Consider the following 16,232-nt stretch of genomic DNA (forward strand, 5'->3'; position numbering starts at 1 on the left):
CGTAGCAGAATTTTGCAGATAGTCTGTGAGAATGTTTTATGTTTCAGAGTTGGAAATTGTTTATGTTCAGTATAAAACCTCTATGAATAAGTATATACAGCATCTTTTTTTTTTCAGGCAGGTAATCTGTCAACCAAGAATTAGCAGTGGGTTGGTATTTACGGTATAATCTGGAATAAGAGTGACAAAACTTCAGAGATTTAGATGCATGTATTCAAACCCGGAATCTCACTGTTTTGTCTCTCTCTTTTCAGTGCATGCTTTAAAGCATAACTTTCTTGGAATACTTGGATACGTTCTGAAGCTTCCAGTAATCACTAATGAATCTGTTGTTTTAAAGTGCTTTCTGTTGGGTTCTTCTATTCTGCATTGTTTTCGCAGTAACTATAACCTCAAAACTGGCCAGTTTTTCTCGAGCTGTGCTTACCATTGTGTTTCTTTCACTGCGTGTTGATAAAACTGCCAAATAACACATGGAGTAGTTCAGTACTATAAAATTAAATTGAATCTTTTGTATTGCAGAAAGGGTTCTTGGCTGTGCTTTCAAAACAAACACTTATTTAAGATGGGAGCATGAAACAACCTCACATTTTTGTGCTGCAAGAAAAAAAAAATGGAAAAAAAAATCTACTTCAATAATAATCTCAAGTTTAGGTTGTAACTTTGAGCTTTTTGAAATTTTTTTATTTTAAACAGGTTTTAATCTCTTTTCAAAGCTCCAGCTTCTTTGCATCAGAATAAATAATTAAGTTTGGAAACGTTATTTTATATGTCTAGTAGCTTAAAGTAGTACATGTCTAGTAACTTTAGTCTCAAGAAATAGGTATTTCCTAATGAGCTGTCATTTAGGCATTGCATCTTAAGCAGACCTGAAAAATATTTCGTTTGCCTTAACGCATCTTTTTGGCAACAATCTGTGGAGAGATGTTAGAATCGTGGAATAATATAGACTGGAAGGAAGCTCCGTAGATCATCTAGTCCAAACACCTGGTCCAGGAGGGTCTAATTACATCACCTTGCTCAGGAACTTGTCTTTGAAAAAGTTATCAGCAGTGGCTAAGGGATGCACTTATTTCTGTCTCATTTCCTAGTGGATACCACATTGCTCTCAGAGGAAGAGGAAGGCAAATAGGCAAATGAGTTTACTTGCTTGGGGGAAAAGCCATTTTCAGAATATAATGATAAATATTGTCACATATGAAAAAGTATATATCCTGTTTGGTACTAGTCTGAGGAATGGTCTAGTCTGCCCTCAAAATTTAATTATATATTATTTGTATTTTACAGTGTAGTAAATTTTCATGGGTTTGTATTTGCAGTTTCCTGAATGTGGTTTCTACGGAATGTATGACAAAATTCTGCTCTTCCGTCATGACCCTACCTCTGAAAACATTCTCCAGTTGGTGAAATCAGCTGCAGATATCCAAGAAGGAGACCTAGTTGAAGTTGTCTTGTCAGGTAACTAAGAACCTGAATTGAAAATTCAGTTGTACTTTTGAATGAAAATTACTGTTGTACTTTTGCAATTGAAAATATCCACGGTATTTTTGTCCCAGTTAAGAGTCAAGAAAAAAAAAGGAAATTTTGTTCATACGGACTTTGACCTACACTGGGTCAAAATCTTTCTCTGACATATATAGGCATATTATGCCTATTATTTTTTTTTCCTATTGCACTGTATGCTTTTAAACAACTTTATTTTCTCCATATTACTAGTTAAGCAACTGGTTATTTTTTAAAAAGCAATTTGAAATACGTATATTCTACATTTTTAGAGGAAAAAAATAATTCTGTGTGGTACCACAACACTTTTTCAAAGAAGCACAGTAAGAGCAAGATGTAACAAGTAACAAAATACAATACAAACCAAAATACAATAGATATTTTAACAATTAACAGAGTAGCTTGAAAATTAGAATTGTTCTTCACGTATCTGGCATGAAGTATTAACTGTTTAATATTTAATTGGATAGAGTGCACATTTTCTATTAGTTGATGCAGTCAGTACATAATTACCTGTGAAGAAATTGTCAAGGCCGTTCTTGCTAACAGTGTCCTGGCTCCTTTTGAAAGTAAGGATTTTTAGCTTTTTACCTTATGTAAAGTGCCATGAAAATGTCCACTGGAAAGAGAGTAACTTCTTTTTCAAAACCCTACGTAACAATGCCTGACAAGACTGCTCTGACTCCTGACATGATTTATTTTTAAAATTAGGAAAGGAAAGGGAAAGGAAAATCTAAATTCTAGGTGGGGAAGCAAAGAAAATTATACAAATGTATATTATTTATGAATACCTGTCCAGGAGGAGTGCTGGATGCTTCTTGTACAGGGCTGTTGATTGTGTGACAGGTATAAATGATGGTATGGATGGAAGGTGAAAAGGTGGTACAAAAGAAAAAAACTTTTAGGGCCTAGGAAATACAAAGTCAGAGGAGACAAGTTGATAATACAAATCTGTGCAAAGCCAGAGAATGAAAGTTACATTTTGATAGTGACTATAAGGTGAAGGGATTAAGAAGGTATGTAGTATGAGTGAATCATGAAATGAAAGGCCAAATTTTGGAGGCAATGAAATGACAAATGGATTATAGGAACATGTTTGGCCAGGAGACTGACCATAAAGAGTGTGTTATTCTAATTGAAGTAGGAAATAAGCACAAATTGTTAATGGAATGTAGAGGAAGTCTGGGGATGCCCTTAGCTGTTAGTAGGACTTGTCAAAAGCTTAACTGTAAGAGGGGATGAGGTATGTGACCAGTGCAAAGTTTACAAGGGTATGCAATACAGTGAATGATGGAACTGTAAAGATGTAAAGGTGGTATTTGATAAATAAAATTTAGAAGATGTCTGAAGGGCTTTATTTTTGCAGTTGGAAGATGCAGTTAAAGCGTCTGGAAAAGCACTTAAGAATAGGAAGACACATGTTTCATAAAAGCAGAAATTGAATCTACAGAAGAGTGTAGGTTTAGTGAAGAGAAAGCCAAACTCCTAATGGATGCTGTAAAGTGGAGCTGAGAATTATATCACATTATTTAAGCCAACTGAGCTTTTAAATATAGGTTTATTTTTTAGGACCCTATTCCATAGTCTTTGATTAGAATAGGAAGAAGTACAATAAGGAATAATACAACTAATCCCTGTAAGTCATTGTTCATATTTTCCATATCAGAAAACAAATTTTTCCCTTTAGAAAAGATACCAGTAATCAGTATTTCGTATTTCCCACAGAAGATAATCACTCCAGATCAGTAAATCAGATGCAGTGAAAAAAAATCAATAAAGAATTTACTGCTTTATTCAATGTGTTTATATGCTTTTGAAATGGAGACCATATATCTTCTATTTTGCCAAAATTAGGCAAGTAGCTGTTTAAATCAAGAGCAGCACTTTATGTAGTACTTGCAAGTGATAAAGGAGGACTGTACTGTTTAAGAGCATTAGAGGATTTATGGTTTTACTTTTTAGGTGAAGCGTCTCTCCACAAAAATGATCAAGTGTAAGCAACTCTGCAATATTTAGAGAAAGATTATTAAACCAGAATTGTGTGAAAGTGTGGGATCCATATAATTTTTCCTCTCACCCTCCAGTTTAGAGTATACGTTGCTGGCTGAAGGCTTCGAAATTTTAGAATCACAATTTAGCGTTGTACTGTGTTCTAGTAACCAAATTTTAGCTAAAGGTAAATCCTGAAAGTGCACTGTTAGACACTTCCTATTTAATTCTGTTATATAGTTGTTGACTATATTATTTTATTTATGATGAATTCATTAAAGAAATTTATCTTGTTTGTTACGTTGTTACTGATTCATGTTGGTTTTGTGATGGACTAATTCCCTTTTGCAGTTCCCTGACTGGATCAATTTTATCAAAAGTCGTGGAACTGTAGCCATCTGCCACGATGGATTAAAAAAAAAAAGAGAGAATTTAGAGTTTCCAAATTTTATAGAGAGTCATTGTAATGGAGGAAGTTCACAGATGAAAAAATAATTTTATCTTGAATAAATTTACAACGCAGAACACATATGTAATATGATGATATATTGAGAACTGAGTATAATGTTAAATTTTTTACATATCATTTTGTAATTTTACAGGCATTAGGATGTGATCAAACCTGCATAATCATAGTGTTTCTGAGTCTTTAATGCTTGATTTCATTAACTTTTTTTCACTTAAAGTGATTAATAATTCTAATCCCTGAGAATAATTCTTGCTTCAGTTACATCACTCTTCATATTATTTATCATTTATCTATTAGCAGTAGTTACTAATAGAATTAGTTTCTTCCTGCCTCTTTGTTTTGTTTAGTTTCTGAGTTTTGTGTCCTGAGTTTTGTGTCCTGCCCTGTCCCATCTTCTCCCTCCCCACACTATATCTAAAGCTACTTCTGTAAAATATAAGGGAGAAGTATTACTCTCTCTTTGACCAACCACCAGTCTAGTGCTAAAAGTTGTTTCAGGTGTTATTTTGAGAGTGCTTAATTTATGTAATTTTCACTAGAGCCATCACTCATGCCCTCACAAAAATAAAGTGGCTTTTTTTACTTACAAGCCAGGCTTGAAGAATCTTAACTCTTCTGGTAAGGTATACTGGTTTCTTTATTCCATATGGCCCAAAGACTATGAATTTGGTTTCATGTTTTTACTGAACAATTGAAGTAATCATTTTTCTCTTCTCTGCGAAAAGATTTAGAAGTCTACCTTGAGCCTTTCCTTTCTTAGCCATGAAAAATTGTTCTCTAGTTCTTATGGAAATAAATCTGTATTTATAGTATTTTATATTAGCAAAGCTGACAAAGTATTCTTTTCAAAATCACTTATTTTAAACTAGCTTCAGTGGCAATAGATTTAGAACAGTACAGAGTACCTAAAAAATTATGCCCTAAGTAATGATATTGCCATCAAATCAGCAAGTTCACACAGTATTCATCCAGTATGTTTGATAGTGCATACCAGAAATATTCGCTGACCCTTTGCAAAAGGTGCAAACCTGTTTACTTTTAGATTATGATTTAGATTAGATTAATATTTAGATTAAGTCCATTTCTCTTCTGGACTAGGGAGACCAAAGCTGGACACAGTACAGAACTGGACTGTGCAGTGACATTCATCAGCATTTACAGGTGTGACCTGTCAGGCCCAGTGGATTTATGTATGTCCAGTTTGCTTAAATGTGCCTTAATCTGATTGTCCTCTGCTGAGGGTAAGTCATCTTTGCTCAAGACTTTTCCTTTGGTCTCAGGGATATGGGATTCCTGAAGGCTGGTCTTGCCAGTAAAGACAGAGGCCAAGAAGGCACCGAGTACCTTGGCCTTTTCCCAGACAGTTGTCTGTCCCATTCAGTAATGGGACCACATTTTCCCTCCTCTTCCTTTTGCTGCTTTAGTTAAGAAGGTGAAGTTTACTGTTCTGTCATATTTAAACAAATGGTATTCTCTGTTAATCTTGTGGAAATTATCGTAGCACAATATGGTGAAATGGGACTGAAAAGAGGTTACAAGCATGCACCTCAGGTGCTTTAAGTAGGTCTGTGTGGTAACACATGTAAATATTAGTTTTCCTTTTATATTGTTCTTCCCTTTCTTTATTCTCCCCTATTACCTGAGTTCTTTTGTGAGTCAGTGTTCTGCTCTTGAACTATTCTGCTTTGGTGGGCATGCCCACGTGAGTAAGAAAGCTGATTTATGTATGTTATTAGTTACATTTTTTACTCCTGTACTGAGAAAGAGAATTCATATTCTTCAACAACGGCTTTTCCACATTTTTATTCCATAAATTGTTTTTGTAAGGATGATTTCAGTTAATCTTTATCAAGTCATCATATCACCACAGATGACCAAAATATACCTCTAGCTCTTCTGGCTACTAGTGCTTTAATGTTCCAGTCTTTTTGCAACAAATAAACACACTTCTTTGACAAGAATGCCTATGGGTTTTTTTGAAGTTATTTGTAGCACTTTTTAGATTCTTTTAACTATATGCCTACCACATATGCCAGTGATCCTTTAGGAGTTTCAGAATATCACTGTATAAAATCTTCTACAAGCTATTAGAACTTCACATAAAAATGACATTTCTTGCACATGTCCTAAACAGATGCCAAGGATTTTACAGCAGGTAACAGTTTATAAATATTAGAAACAGCATTCAGATAGAATGGACTAAAGCAGTCAGGAAACTATTTAAATTATTTCATTTTCTTGTCCCAACCTATTTTAATATTTTAGTATCAGATTAAATAAGTGTTTAATAGCAGATCTATCAATCTACGACAAAATGTTTTTAATTAAAATATATTAATCTTAATTTTTTATATCCAGTATCAGTACTTGTTGAAATAGTATGTGCAATCAGAAAATTTTGTTTTCTCTTACTTTCTGACCTTTAGATCCTCAAGAAATGCATAATGCATGTTTGAACACTATTCTGTAAATGCAAATGGGTGTTTATTTTCATATACACTGGCATGTAAGAATGTAAGGTTCTTACATAATGTAGGAATTTTGTGATTTTGTTATTTCAAGCAATGAATACATTAAAAGTTTATCCAAATTTGAGCTCTGAAGGAAACAGTTCTATTGCTTATTACTTAACTAAGGTACTGGGAAAGAAAATGTAAGATGTCACAGCTCCTCTTATAGGCTAATAAACTTTATTTAGCAATCTCCTTCCCTCTTTTTCTCCAAAAAAGACAAGTGTTTTCTTCTGGTACTATTTTGATAATCCAGAAATTACATGGGTCTTCATGGAGAACCACTGGTTAAGTATCTAGTTCATGTAGTTCTGGAGTTGGGGCCTTTTTTTTCCCTCCCCAATTACAATGATATGAGCTCAGCAAGAAATATAATTTCATTCCTCATACCTCTTCATGCAACTTGTCTTTGTAAATTACCACACATAAATGCCTTTCTGTTAGTACAGTTGAACGTATGAAGGTTTTAAAGTGATGTAGTTAATTGATGCAAGCTGCTTCTTAGACCAACTGCTGTTTCTTAATAAAATACTGAAATCAGCTTTTAAAGAAAAACCAAACAAAAAAAATTATTACCTATCTAGCTATGTAAAGAGATCTCATTATGAAACCTTGACAGCAACATGAGGTTTGCCAGAAGAGGTGGAGTGGAGGCCACTTAGTCATCAGTTGGGGATATGTCAAGGAGTTTAACAGTTGAAACCCAAGAAAAGGGGTGAGTCAGTTGTTTGCACCTTTTCAGCTGCATTGTCATATCACATTCCTCAGTGTGATTTCCTGAAGCTGGAATCCCAGCTTTCATCAGCTTGTGTCTATTTTCATTCTTCCTCCTGTCCTGCTGCAGGAGTTTTCTGTGAAGACTGATTGCTAAGACATATTTTCTATATTGACATGCTGTAATATCAGCTCCTAAATGCTACCATAAGCATAAAAATCATCCATGCAGTACCTATTCTAATATTAAAGAGTGGGGATTTTTTTTTCCCCAAATTACTCATGAACTTTAACATTGCAGAAATTTCTGGATTTAGACTCGTCTGCTGCATAGTTCAGTATTTTTCACTAGACAACACTATGCTCAGAAGATTTTATTGCTACCTAAATGCAAAGGACAGCAAATGAATCTTGTAACATGTCATGTGCTGGCTGATGATTACACTATGGCAAATGAAAACCTTCGGTCAGATGTCTCAAGTTATTTAAGAAATTAAATATGTTTTCTCCATAAACACAGCATCAGTGTCCTCCCACAGATGAACCTTAACTAAATGCAGTAATTCATTTCCACAATGATTAAGTATTCCCAGTTCTACAACACTGACAAAGAGAACGAACTATATAAATAGTCAGTAATGTTCAGAGAAGTATTCAAACAAATGCAGGCAGTTTTTTATTAAAAAATATCCAGACAGTTTCAAATTATTATAGATTTTGGCAATATCGCATCACAAATTAGCTGAAGATGGGTTATTTTTCCTTTTCAATTTAAAAAAACAAAACAAAAACTCTACCTAAATACAGGGTCATATGAGGGGGTTTTTTGTGATAGTTAATGTTTCGGATATGCCTTGAAAATATATTTTGAAGGGACCAAAAAACCCTCTGAAAACAGGACACATTGTCAAGGAGCACTACAGTGGATGATATTGAACAGAGCAGTGGGAAGGATGAAAGAAATGCAATATGCTTACGTTGAACTAGTTGTTTTAGTTCTAGCCTACATTACAAACATCTAAACAGAAAATGCATCCTAAAGTTCTGTAAATTCAAGGTATGTTATTGCCATTATTTTTGAACGGCATGTCTGAAAGAGGCAATAGTGTTATTGCTACAGCTTTGCTGCTGAAAACTCTGTGTGCTATGGGTAGACATCCCCTGAGGCACTGATATCTGATGTCAAAAGCTGTACTGATCTACTGCATTCATTTTTTATTGCACATGTCGATACTGGTCAGGGTAAAGAAAGCTGAACTGTCAGTCCTAGTACTATGGTGTTATACAGTCCGTTTATATGCATTTTCTAATTTATTTTTCTTATCGTAATTATTTTCTTGGCACTTTAAGGAATAATAAATACAATTATCTTCTAGTTTAGAGTTCATATTGCAAGTTCTTTAGAAATTAAAATTTATCGAGAAAAATTTATGGATGAGGAAGTTGCTCATTGTAGCTGAAGCACTTTAATCCATTTTAGGGAAGAAAATGGTACCTGTGAATGTTGTACAAGTGAAACAGTTTGTGGTAGAGCTAGAGGTTTCTGGTAAAACACAGGAAATTTAATCAGCTCATAATGCAGCACCTGCTGTGCTTTTATATTCATAATGAACATTACTTGTATTTTGCATTGGTGTATTATGCACCAATTTTAACTGAAGTGTAAGAATCGCGTAACTCACTGAACAAATGTTATGCGTCTGTCTGCTGACGGGTCCAGAGGAGATAAGCACAGGCTATTGCAGTCAGCCAAATGAATTGTCATTAGTGTCAATATAGATTCTGGCATTTCAGAAGTGAAGGTTCAGGCATTACTATGAGAGTGGAAGCAAAAGGGCATGTTGAGTTACAGATTCAGTCAGCTGCACATTAAAAGAGGAAAAAGGAACTTTCGTTATGAACATTAGTAGCCCTCATAAATACAGTTTTATTTTTGCCTCTTAAATTGTTGTCTTCCTTTTATGTATTTCAAAAATTTTACCTGCTTGAACACTTTGTTTCAGTTGACTACATGAGATTCTGATAGTGTTTGTATAGGAGATATGGGGACACTTGAGAAATGTATTAGACCCACGAATTTGTATGTTGAATCCAGTTGGCTTATTAGGGTGCACTCTTGGGCATTCATTGAAAGGTGTCACTAATACCATTCTGTCAGTAATGTCTTGCTTGCTGTGTTACTGTTTTCTTAGCTATGCATTTTCTATTCAAAATATTGGAAAAGTTCATCTGGTCTCCTGATGCACAAAAGAGGAAAGTCCTCTACTAGTGCTGTGGAATTCTTTACTAATGTGTTCATCGAATCTGGCATTTACTTAATTAAATTGTATTTCAGAATGGAAAAGTGTCCAAATCTTTGGAGAGGTGATTTTATCAATTTGTATTTGTAGGAAGGGTTCCTTTTAATTAGATTACTCTGAAAAAGTAGTAGACAGCCCAACCCAGGAAGCAAGGCACAGAAGTTGGTTATTATCAAAGATGGCTATAAAAGAGCAGCCAGTCTTTCATAAACCCTGAAAGGAAGAGAAACCAAAGGTTGCACCGTTATAGGTGTCTCTCTAAAATGCAGTCTTACTGTTTGCTCAAGAAAAGGAAGTAAATTTATGTAAGGTGAGCTTAAGTTGAAAAGTGTTCTTCAGTCTTGATGTGATTTAAGTAGTATTTGCTACAAGCTTCAACAGGATCTGTGAAAAGATAACTCATGTTCCAGTCATGAAATAAAGGATGCAAGTGCAAATCACCAGCATAACATAATGAAATATTCACGGTAGATTTGAACAGAATTGAATATGTTTGTTCTGATAAACTTGGCTTCTTTAAGCTTAACTCCTGATTTTTGAAGCTGTTTAGTATTCTTTGACCAGTCTTTGAAAACTACTTATTTCAACTGCCATTTGTTAATGCCAATAAAGACATATTAAAGATTGAGAGGTACAGCCCTTCATACCCCTTCTTTCTGGAGAAGTTAACTGTTTTAAGAAGTTTTTACATTAAGTTATTACTTGAGAATTGGATTGTAAATGAGTTAACCTCTTTCTAAAATAAAGGTTGTGATATTATTTCAAGCTGTCTGTATATGCAACTGCCACTACTTCAGCTGTGTTTTTGTGACCTTTTTCAGATAAAACTGTATTTGCCTATTTTCCCTTAAGTGGAACACAGACTATTCAGCAAGATGACAAATGAGAGCTACTGTGGCTCTGTACTTCTATACTCTTGATTCTTTTTGAGTTCTGCTTTTCAGGGCCTTCAAGGAAAGAATTACTTTAGATGCCTTCAGACTTTTGTTCTTGTCAGCAAAGTTTATGTCCTATGCTACACCTGGTTCCTGAGAATTTATTAAAAACTGCGGCGTAAACTTGCCCTGTCTTTTCATGTTATATAGAGGGGGGAAAAAGTATATTTATGGTTTTAATATGAGTTTGCCTATAAAAAAACCTATCTGTTTTTACTGGGGCAAAATTACATTGGGATGTAAGAGATCTTTGCCAGCCACTGGAAGGCAGATGATGAAATGTTAACATCTTGTGTGAATTAGTGGAATGTACTTCATCTGCTTGCTGTGAGCAGCTGTGCTCAAATTGACAGGTTTCCTGAAGCAAGAAAGTAAAATATCAGCTATTTTACGTCCCCTTACTGAGCTGATGAGGGTGGGAATGGATCCACTGATTTTGTTAAGAAGCTGTTTCTGTTTTAATATCACATTGATGGTACACCATCTGATCATTAGATGCGGACGTTGTCTTTGTATTCAGTACAGTTTATACTGTCTTGTATATGATGAAATATATTGAACGGGATAAAAGCTGTGGATAACTATACAATTATAGCAAATGCCATATATCAGCTGGATTGTAATGTTAGTCCAAACTGCCAGCTCCTTGAGATAAACATTATGATGTTATATCTTTGAACATAATTCTGTATTACTTATATAGTTGGCCATAGTTGACAACTTTGCTTTGTTGTGATTGAAAAAGCATCGTTCACTTAGTGTCTTCATGGCTGTATTAACACCCTCTTTTTCTTGTGTCTTTCTATCTTTATCCTGTCCAAATGGTATCTGTTAAAATTATTCTTCCTCCATCTCCTTCTAATTGTCTCTAACTGTCATCTTTCTTGTTTCTGTAGAAGTAAGGCTCACTACTGATTAGGTTAAAGTAGAGTGATTTTGTATCCCTCACTCTTCATTAGCCTACATCATTCTTGGATCATGAATTTCAGACAGATGACTGTGTTTGAAGTTCTTAGGACTAGAAGATTCTTTTCTTTGTTGTTTATGTTTTGCCTCATTGTCTTTTCTTCAGCTTGTAATTGTTATAATTCTGCATAGAGGCTTTACAATTACTATTTTTTTTTCTGCATCAGCAGAATCTTCTGAACTCCCCCTCCCTTCTTACCTTACCATTCTTTTCTTTCCGCTGCAGGAGGGAATAGGTATAAATAGGCGAAAAATAAAAAAAGCTATCCCATCATCATCACTTCCTTGTATTCTCTGACTGCATCATCAACAGTACACACTGAGTAAAATGATATGCAACAGGCAGATGTTAGAAGCAGTTAATGTGTCAACTTTACTTCTAGCACTCTTGCAGAAATACAGGCCATGCCAGTTTTTCTTCCTTGGGTCTTTCTATAAATTTTTAGTATTTAATGTTTATTTCAGCAGCAGAAAATCTGAAATAATTACACGTTTTTGTGAACATGAATTGCAAGAAAACAAGCAGTGTATTTCTTATATAATAATAAATAATAAAATCACCTTTACAGTTTTAAGTAAGCTTTTTCAACTCTAATACTAATTTCTCACTGATGTCAGGAATTTAGATGTCATTTTAAAGCTTCAGTACTTGGTAATCATAAACAATGTCATTTTTTATTTATAAAAAACCCTAAACTAAATGTTGGAAAAAATACTGTTGGTAGGGAAGATGAATTTTACTTGAGAGAAGCTACACAAATTCTTCTGTCAGGACAGGTCCTTTTTATGAGAAGTCACTGTTCCATTGCAAGCTAAATAGATCACATACCCTACATTGTACAGCTCTAACTGTCCAGTTTGGGAAGACAGTACGTTTTCAATTTATCTGTGAGCTGTTTAATGGAAACAGCAAGTTTTCTGTTCAGTTGAAATAGCATACTTGGTTTTCCAGAAGTCATACAAACACTTTCTTTTCCAAAGGCTCATGAAGAAACTGTGCTTTCATGAAGAAGATGATAGATGCTCAAAGGGATTAGTAACTATTTATGACTCGGGAAACAAACTGTACATATACATGCTGTTTTCTCAGTGGAAGCAGATAGCTAGAAGAGGTTCTTCGGTCTGTGCTGTTAAATACATTCATAAATGATCTGGAAAGCATCGCTGGCAAAGTGTCAGTGTCACTCCAGATGAAATTCAGTATAGATCAATATAAAGCATCAGAGGAATTTCTTGATTTTTATCTCTGTAGCAAGGGGCTTGAGTTAGTTGATAATACCAAAAATTGAGAAGTTCAACTTATAATATGAAAGTGTCATCTCAGTGCTCACTACCAGTCAAGAAAAGCAAATATAAGTCTTGGAATTCTTAGGAAAGGAATAGAGACAAAACAGAACACACTTGTAGTGTTACTGCCCTTGTATCATCTGTCGTTGTGACATACTCTGTGCTTCTGAGAATGCTTTTGCTGCAAAACATGGACATCTGAGGTGGTGGTCTGGGGAAATAGCAACAGATGCCGCTGCTGCTTTGGGAACACCTCTTTGAAAGACAGGATTCCAGACTTTGTAGATTTTGGACTGATCCCGTAATTCTACACTTTTGTATTCTTACCATAAGATCTCACTGAAAATAAACATTTTTCAAGTTACATCAGTTTAACAGTAATAATCTCAATGCCTGCAAATTTTCTGTGTTGTTATGATTAAGGTAGAATAAGCAGTTACATGATTTTTAATTATTATGTATCAATAAACTGTATATTCACCTTTCAGAGAAAGGCAGGATTGAAGTTGATTACAGTTCATCACAGTTACATTCACTGCAGTTAATGCATTAAAAATATGCCTATCATATTTAAAGTAGACCTAATTAATTCTTGGTGTTCGTTTTATGTTATATGGTAGGTATATATATTAAAACATCTGAACTTCAAAAAAATTTTAGTGAGGTAATTTTTCTCCTTTTTTAACTCAATTTTCTTAATATGATACACATCACATTTACCCTTCTTTGAAAGGTTTTAGATATTATCAATTTTACTGAGTTCATGGATAGGCAGCAGTGTGTCCAGGTGGCCAAGAAGGCCAATGGCATCCTGGCTTGTGTCAGCAATAGCGTGGCCAGCAGGGACGGGGAAGGGATCTGACCCCTGTACTTGGCACTGGGGAGGCCGCCCCTCGATTCCTGTGTTCAGTTTTGGGCCCCTCACTCCAAAAAGGACATTGAATGACTCGAGCGTGTCCAGAGAAGGGCAACGGAGCTGGTGCAGGGTCTGGAGCACAGGTCGTACGGGGAGCGGCTGAGGGAACTGGGGGGGTTTAGTCTGGAGAAGAGGAGGCTGAGGGGAGACCTCATCACCCTCTACAGCTACTGCAATAGGTTGCAGAGAGCTGGGGATGTCTCCCTTAACCAAGTAACAAGTGACAGGAGAAGAGGTAATGGCTTCAAGTTGCGACAGGGAAGGTTTAGACTGGACATTAGGAAGCATTTCTTTGTTTGATGTTGGGTTGTTGGGTGTTGGAATGGGCTGCCCAGGGCGGTGGTGGACTACCCATCCCTGGAGGTGTTTAAGAGTCAGGTTGACATAGTGCTGAGGGATATGGTGTAGTTGGGAATTGTCAGTTTTAGGTCAATGGTTGGACTAGATGATCTTTAAGGTCTTTTCCAACCTAGACGATGCTGTGATTCTGTGCACCTTCAGGTTCCTTGGATGGTCTCAAGCCTGATGTTTTCCTACAGTGGGTGGTTCTTCATTCTCCCAGTCCCTGTCTTTGCCTTCTGCAACTTGGGCAGTATGACTGGAACACTTGCTGATGAAGACTGAGGCAAAAATGTCATTGAGTACCTCAGGCTTCTCCATGTCCTGGGTAAACAGATTTCCCATTCCCTTCTAGAGAGGGCTCACAGGTTCCCTAGTCTTCCTTTTATCTCTGACATACCTATAGAAACTTTTCTTGCTTCCCTTGATGTTCCTGGCCAGATATAATTTCATCAGGGCTTTATCTTTCCTAATGTGATCCCTTGCTGCTTGGACAATTTCTCTGTATTCCTACCAGGATATCCTTCATTGTTTCTATCCTCTGTAGTCTTCCTTTTTGTGTTTGAGCTTGTCCAGGAGTTCCTTGTTCATCCATGCAGGCCTCCTGGTGTTTTGCCTGACTTCCTCTTTGTTGGGGTGCATCACTCCTGAGCATGGAGGAGGTGAACGTTGAATACCAACCAGCTTCTCTGGGCCTCTCTTCCCCCCAGGGCTTTATCCCATGCTACTTTGCCAAGCAGATCCCTGAAGAGGCCAAAATCTGCTCCCCTGAAGCTTGCTGTATTCCCTCCTTGCTGCCCTAAGGATTTTGAATTCCACCATACCATGGCCACTGAAGCCAAGCCTGCCCTTGAGTTTCACATTCCTCACCAGTCCCTCCTTATTAGTGAGAACAAGGTCCAGCTTAGCAGCTCTCCTTGTTGGGTCCTCTATCACTTGGAGAAGGGAGTTACGATTAATCCATTCCAGGAACCACCTGGATTACTTACGTGCTGCATTGTTGTCCCTCAACAGAGAGCGTTGTAGTTGAAGTCCCACATGTGGACCAAGGCTTCTGAACATGAGGCTGTTCCCATCTGTCTGTAGAGAGCCTTATCTGCTCAGTATTCATGGTCAGGTGGCCTGTAGCAGCCTCCCACCCTAGCATCTCCTGTCGTTGTCTTCCCTTTAATCCTGACCCATAAACTCTTGGTCATCTCCTCATCCACCCCCAGGCAGAGCTCCTGGCACTCCATCTGGTCACTGATGTGGAGGGTGACACCCCATCCTCATCTCCCCTGCCTGTTCTTCATAAAGAGCCTGTATCCTTCCATTCCAACACACCAGTCATAGGAGCCATCCCACCGTGTCTCAGTGATGCCGGTAAGATCGTAGCCCTGCAGGTGTGTGCATGTCTCTAGCTCCTATTGTTTGTTCCCTGTGCTGTGTGTGTTTGCATAGAGGCATTTAAATTGGGCCCCTAATGAAGCTGACTTACTGTCTGGAACTCCTTATATTTATTCATATTTATTTCTAATTTACATGTGTTGCTGAAGTTCCAGTATTTTTTTTCTTGCACCCTAATGGTTTGTCTTGTGCACACTCAGGGCTGTGTGCATCCCCCTTTGGAGCCCACTGTTACAGGTTCACTTGAAGTTGTATATTAAAAAAATCTTTTTCACATCTAAAAATTTTAAATTGTCTTTTTTGAGTATGTAGGAACTTCAGTTAAATTTTCTTTCTCCTTTTCTCAGTTATTCATATTCTTTCAGTTGCTGCTGCTACTAATACAGAGTCTAATCATAAAACTGCCAAAACTTGAAGATTTCTCTTTTCGTCACCAGACTCCATTCCCTTCCATCAAATAACTTCCTCTCCCACTTAATTTTCACTAGCTACAGCATGTAATGGGGAAGAAGCCTTGTCCAGGCTAAGGAGAAAACTCTTTCTTTGGTTTGTCATACAGGTTTTTATTTGATACATTTGTTCGACAGTTTCTTTGACCAGTACATGCTTGACCAAACATTTTTATCAGTGTATTTGTTAATGGATACTAGTGAGTCTTGAATGGAGAACAGATGTAAATGAAATCTCTAAATGTAAAGGAGTGTAATGAAAAAAAAAAAAAAAAGGAACCCACTTGGAATAACTTGCCCATCAGACGAGTAGTGTTGTTAACCTCTCAACAGTGTATTCTACACTACCCGAATATATGTCAGAAAAGAAGTACTGTTTGGAGAATCTCTCTACTTTTTCAGTCTCTGAATTCACGGTCTCAATAACTCATTGCTCCAGTAGGTTTCAAATTAAATATGGCTTATGTAA

The 16,232-nt window shown here is 36.4% G+C and overlaps 1 protein-coding gene across 2 annotated transcripts in view; it reads left to right on the forward strand.

Annotated features, from left to right (window-relative positions):
• Window positions 1–1,323: 1,323 nt before the first annotated feature.
• Window positions 1,324–16,232, forward strand: part of PRKD1 (protein kinase D1) — a 75,355-nt gene continuing 60,446 nt past the window's right edge. For both annotated transcript variants that reach the window (XM_026849921.1, XM_026849922.1), the window contains exon 1: window positions 1,324–1,458. In XM_026849921.1, the coding sequence (XP_026705722.1) occupies window positions 1,344–1,458 (115 nt within the window). In that variant the 5' untranslated portion in view covers window positions 1,324–1,343. The remainder of the gene's footprint in view (window positions 1,459–16,232) is intronic.

This window comes from Athene cunicularia (assembly GCF_003259725.1).
Source record: "Athene cunicularia isolate RWA chromosome 5 unlocalized genomic scaffold, athCun1 chr5_part1, whole genome shotgun sequence".
NCBI lineage: Eukaryota > Metazoa > Chordata > Aves > Strigiformes > Strigidae > Athene > Athene cunicularia.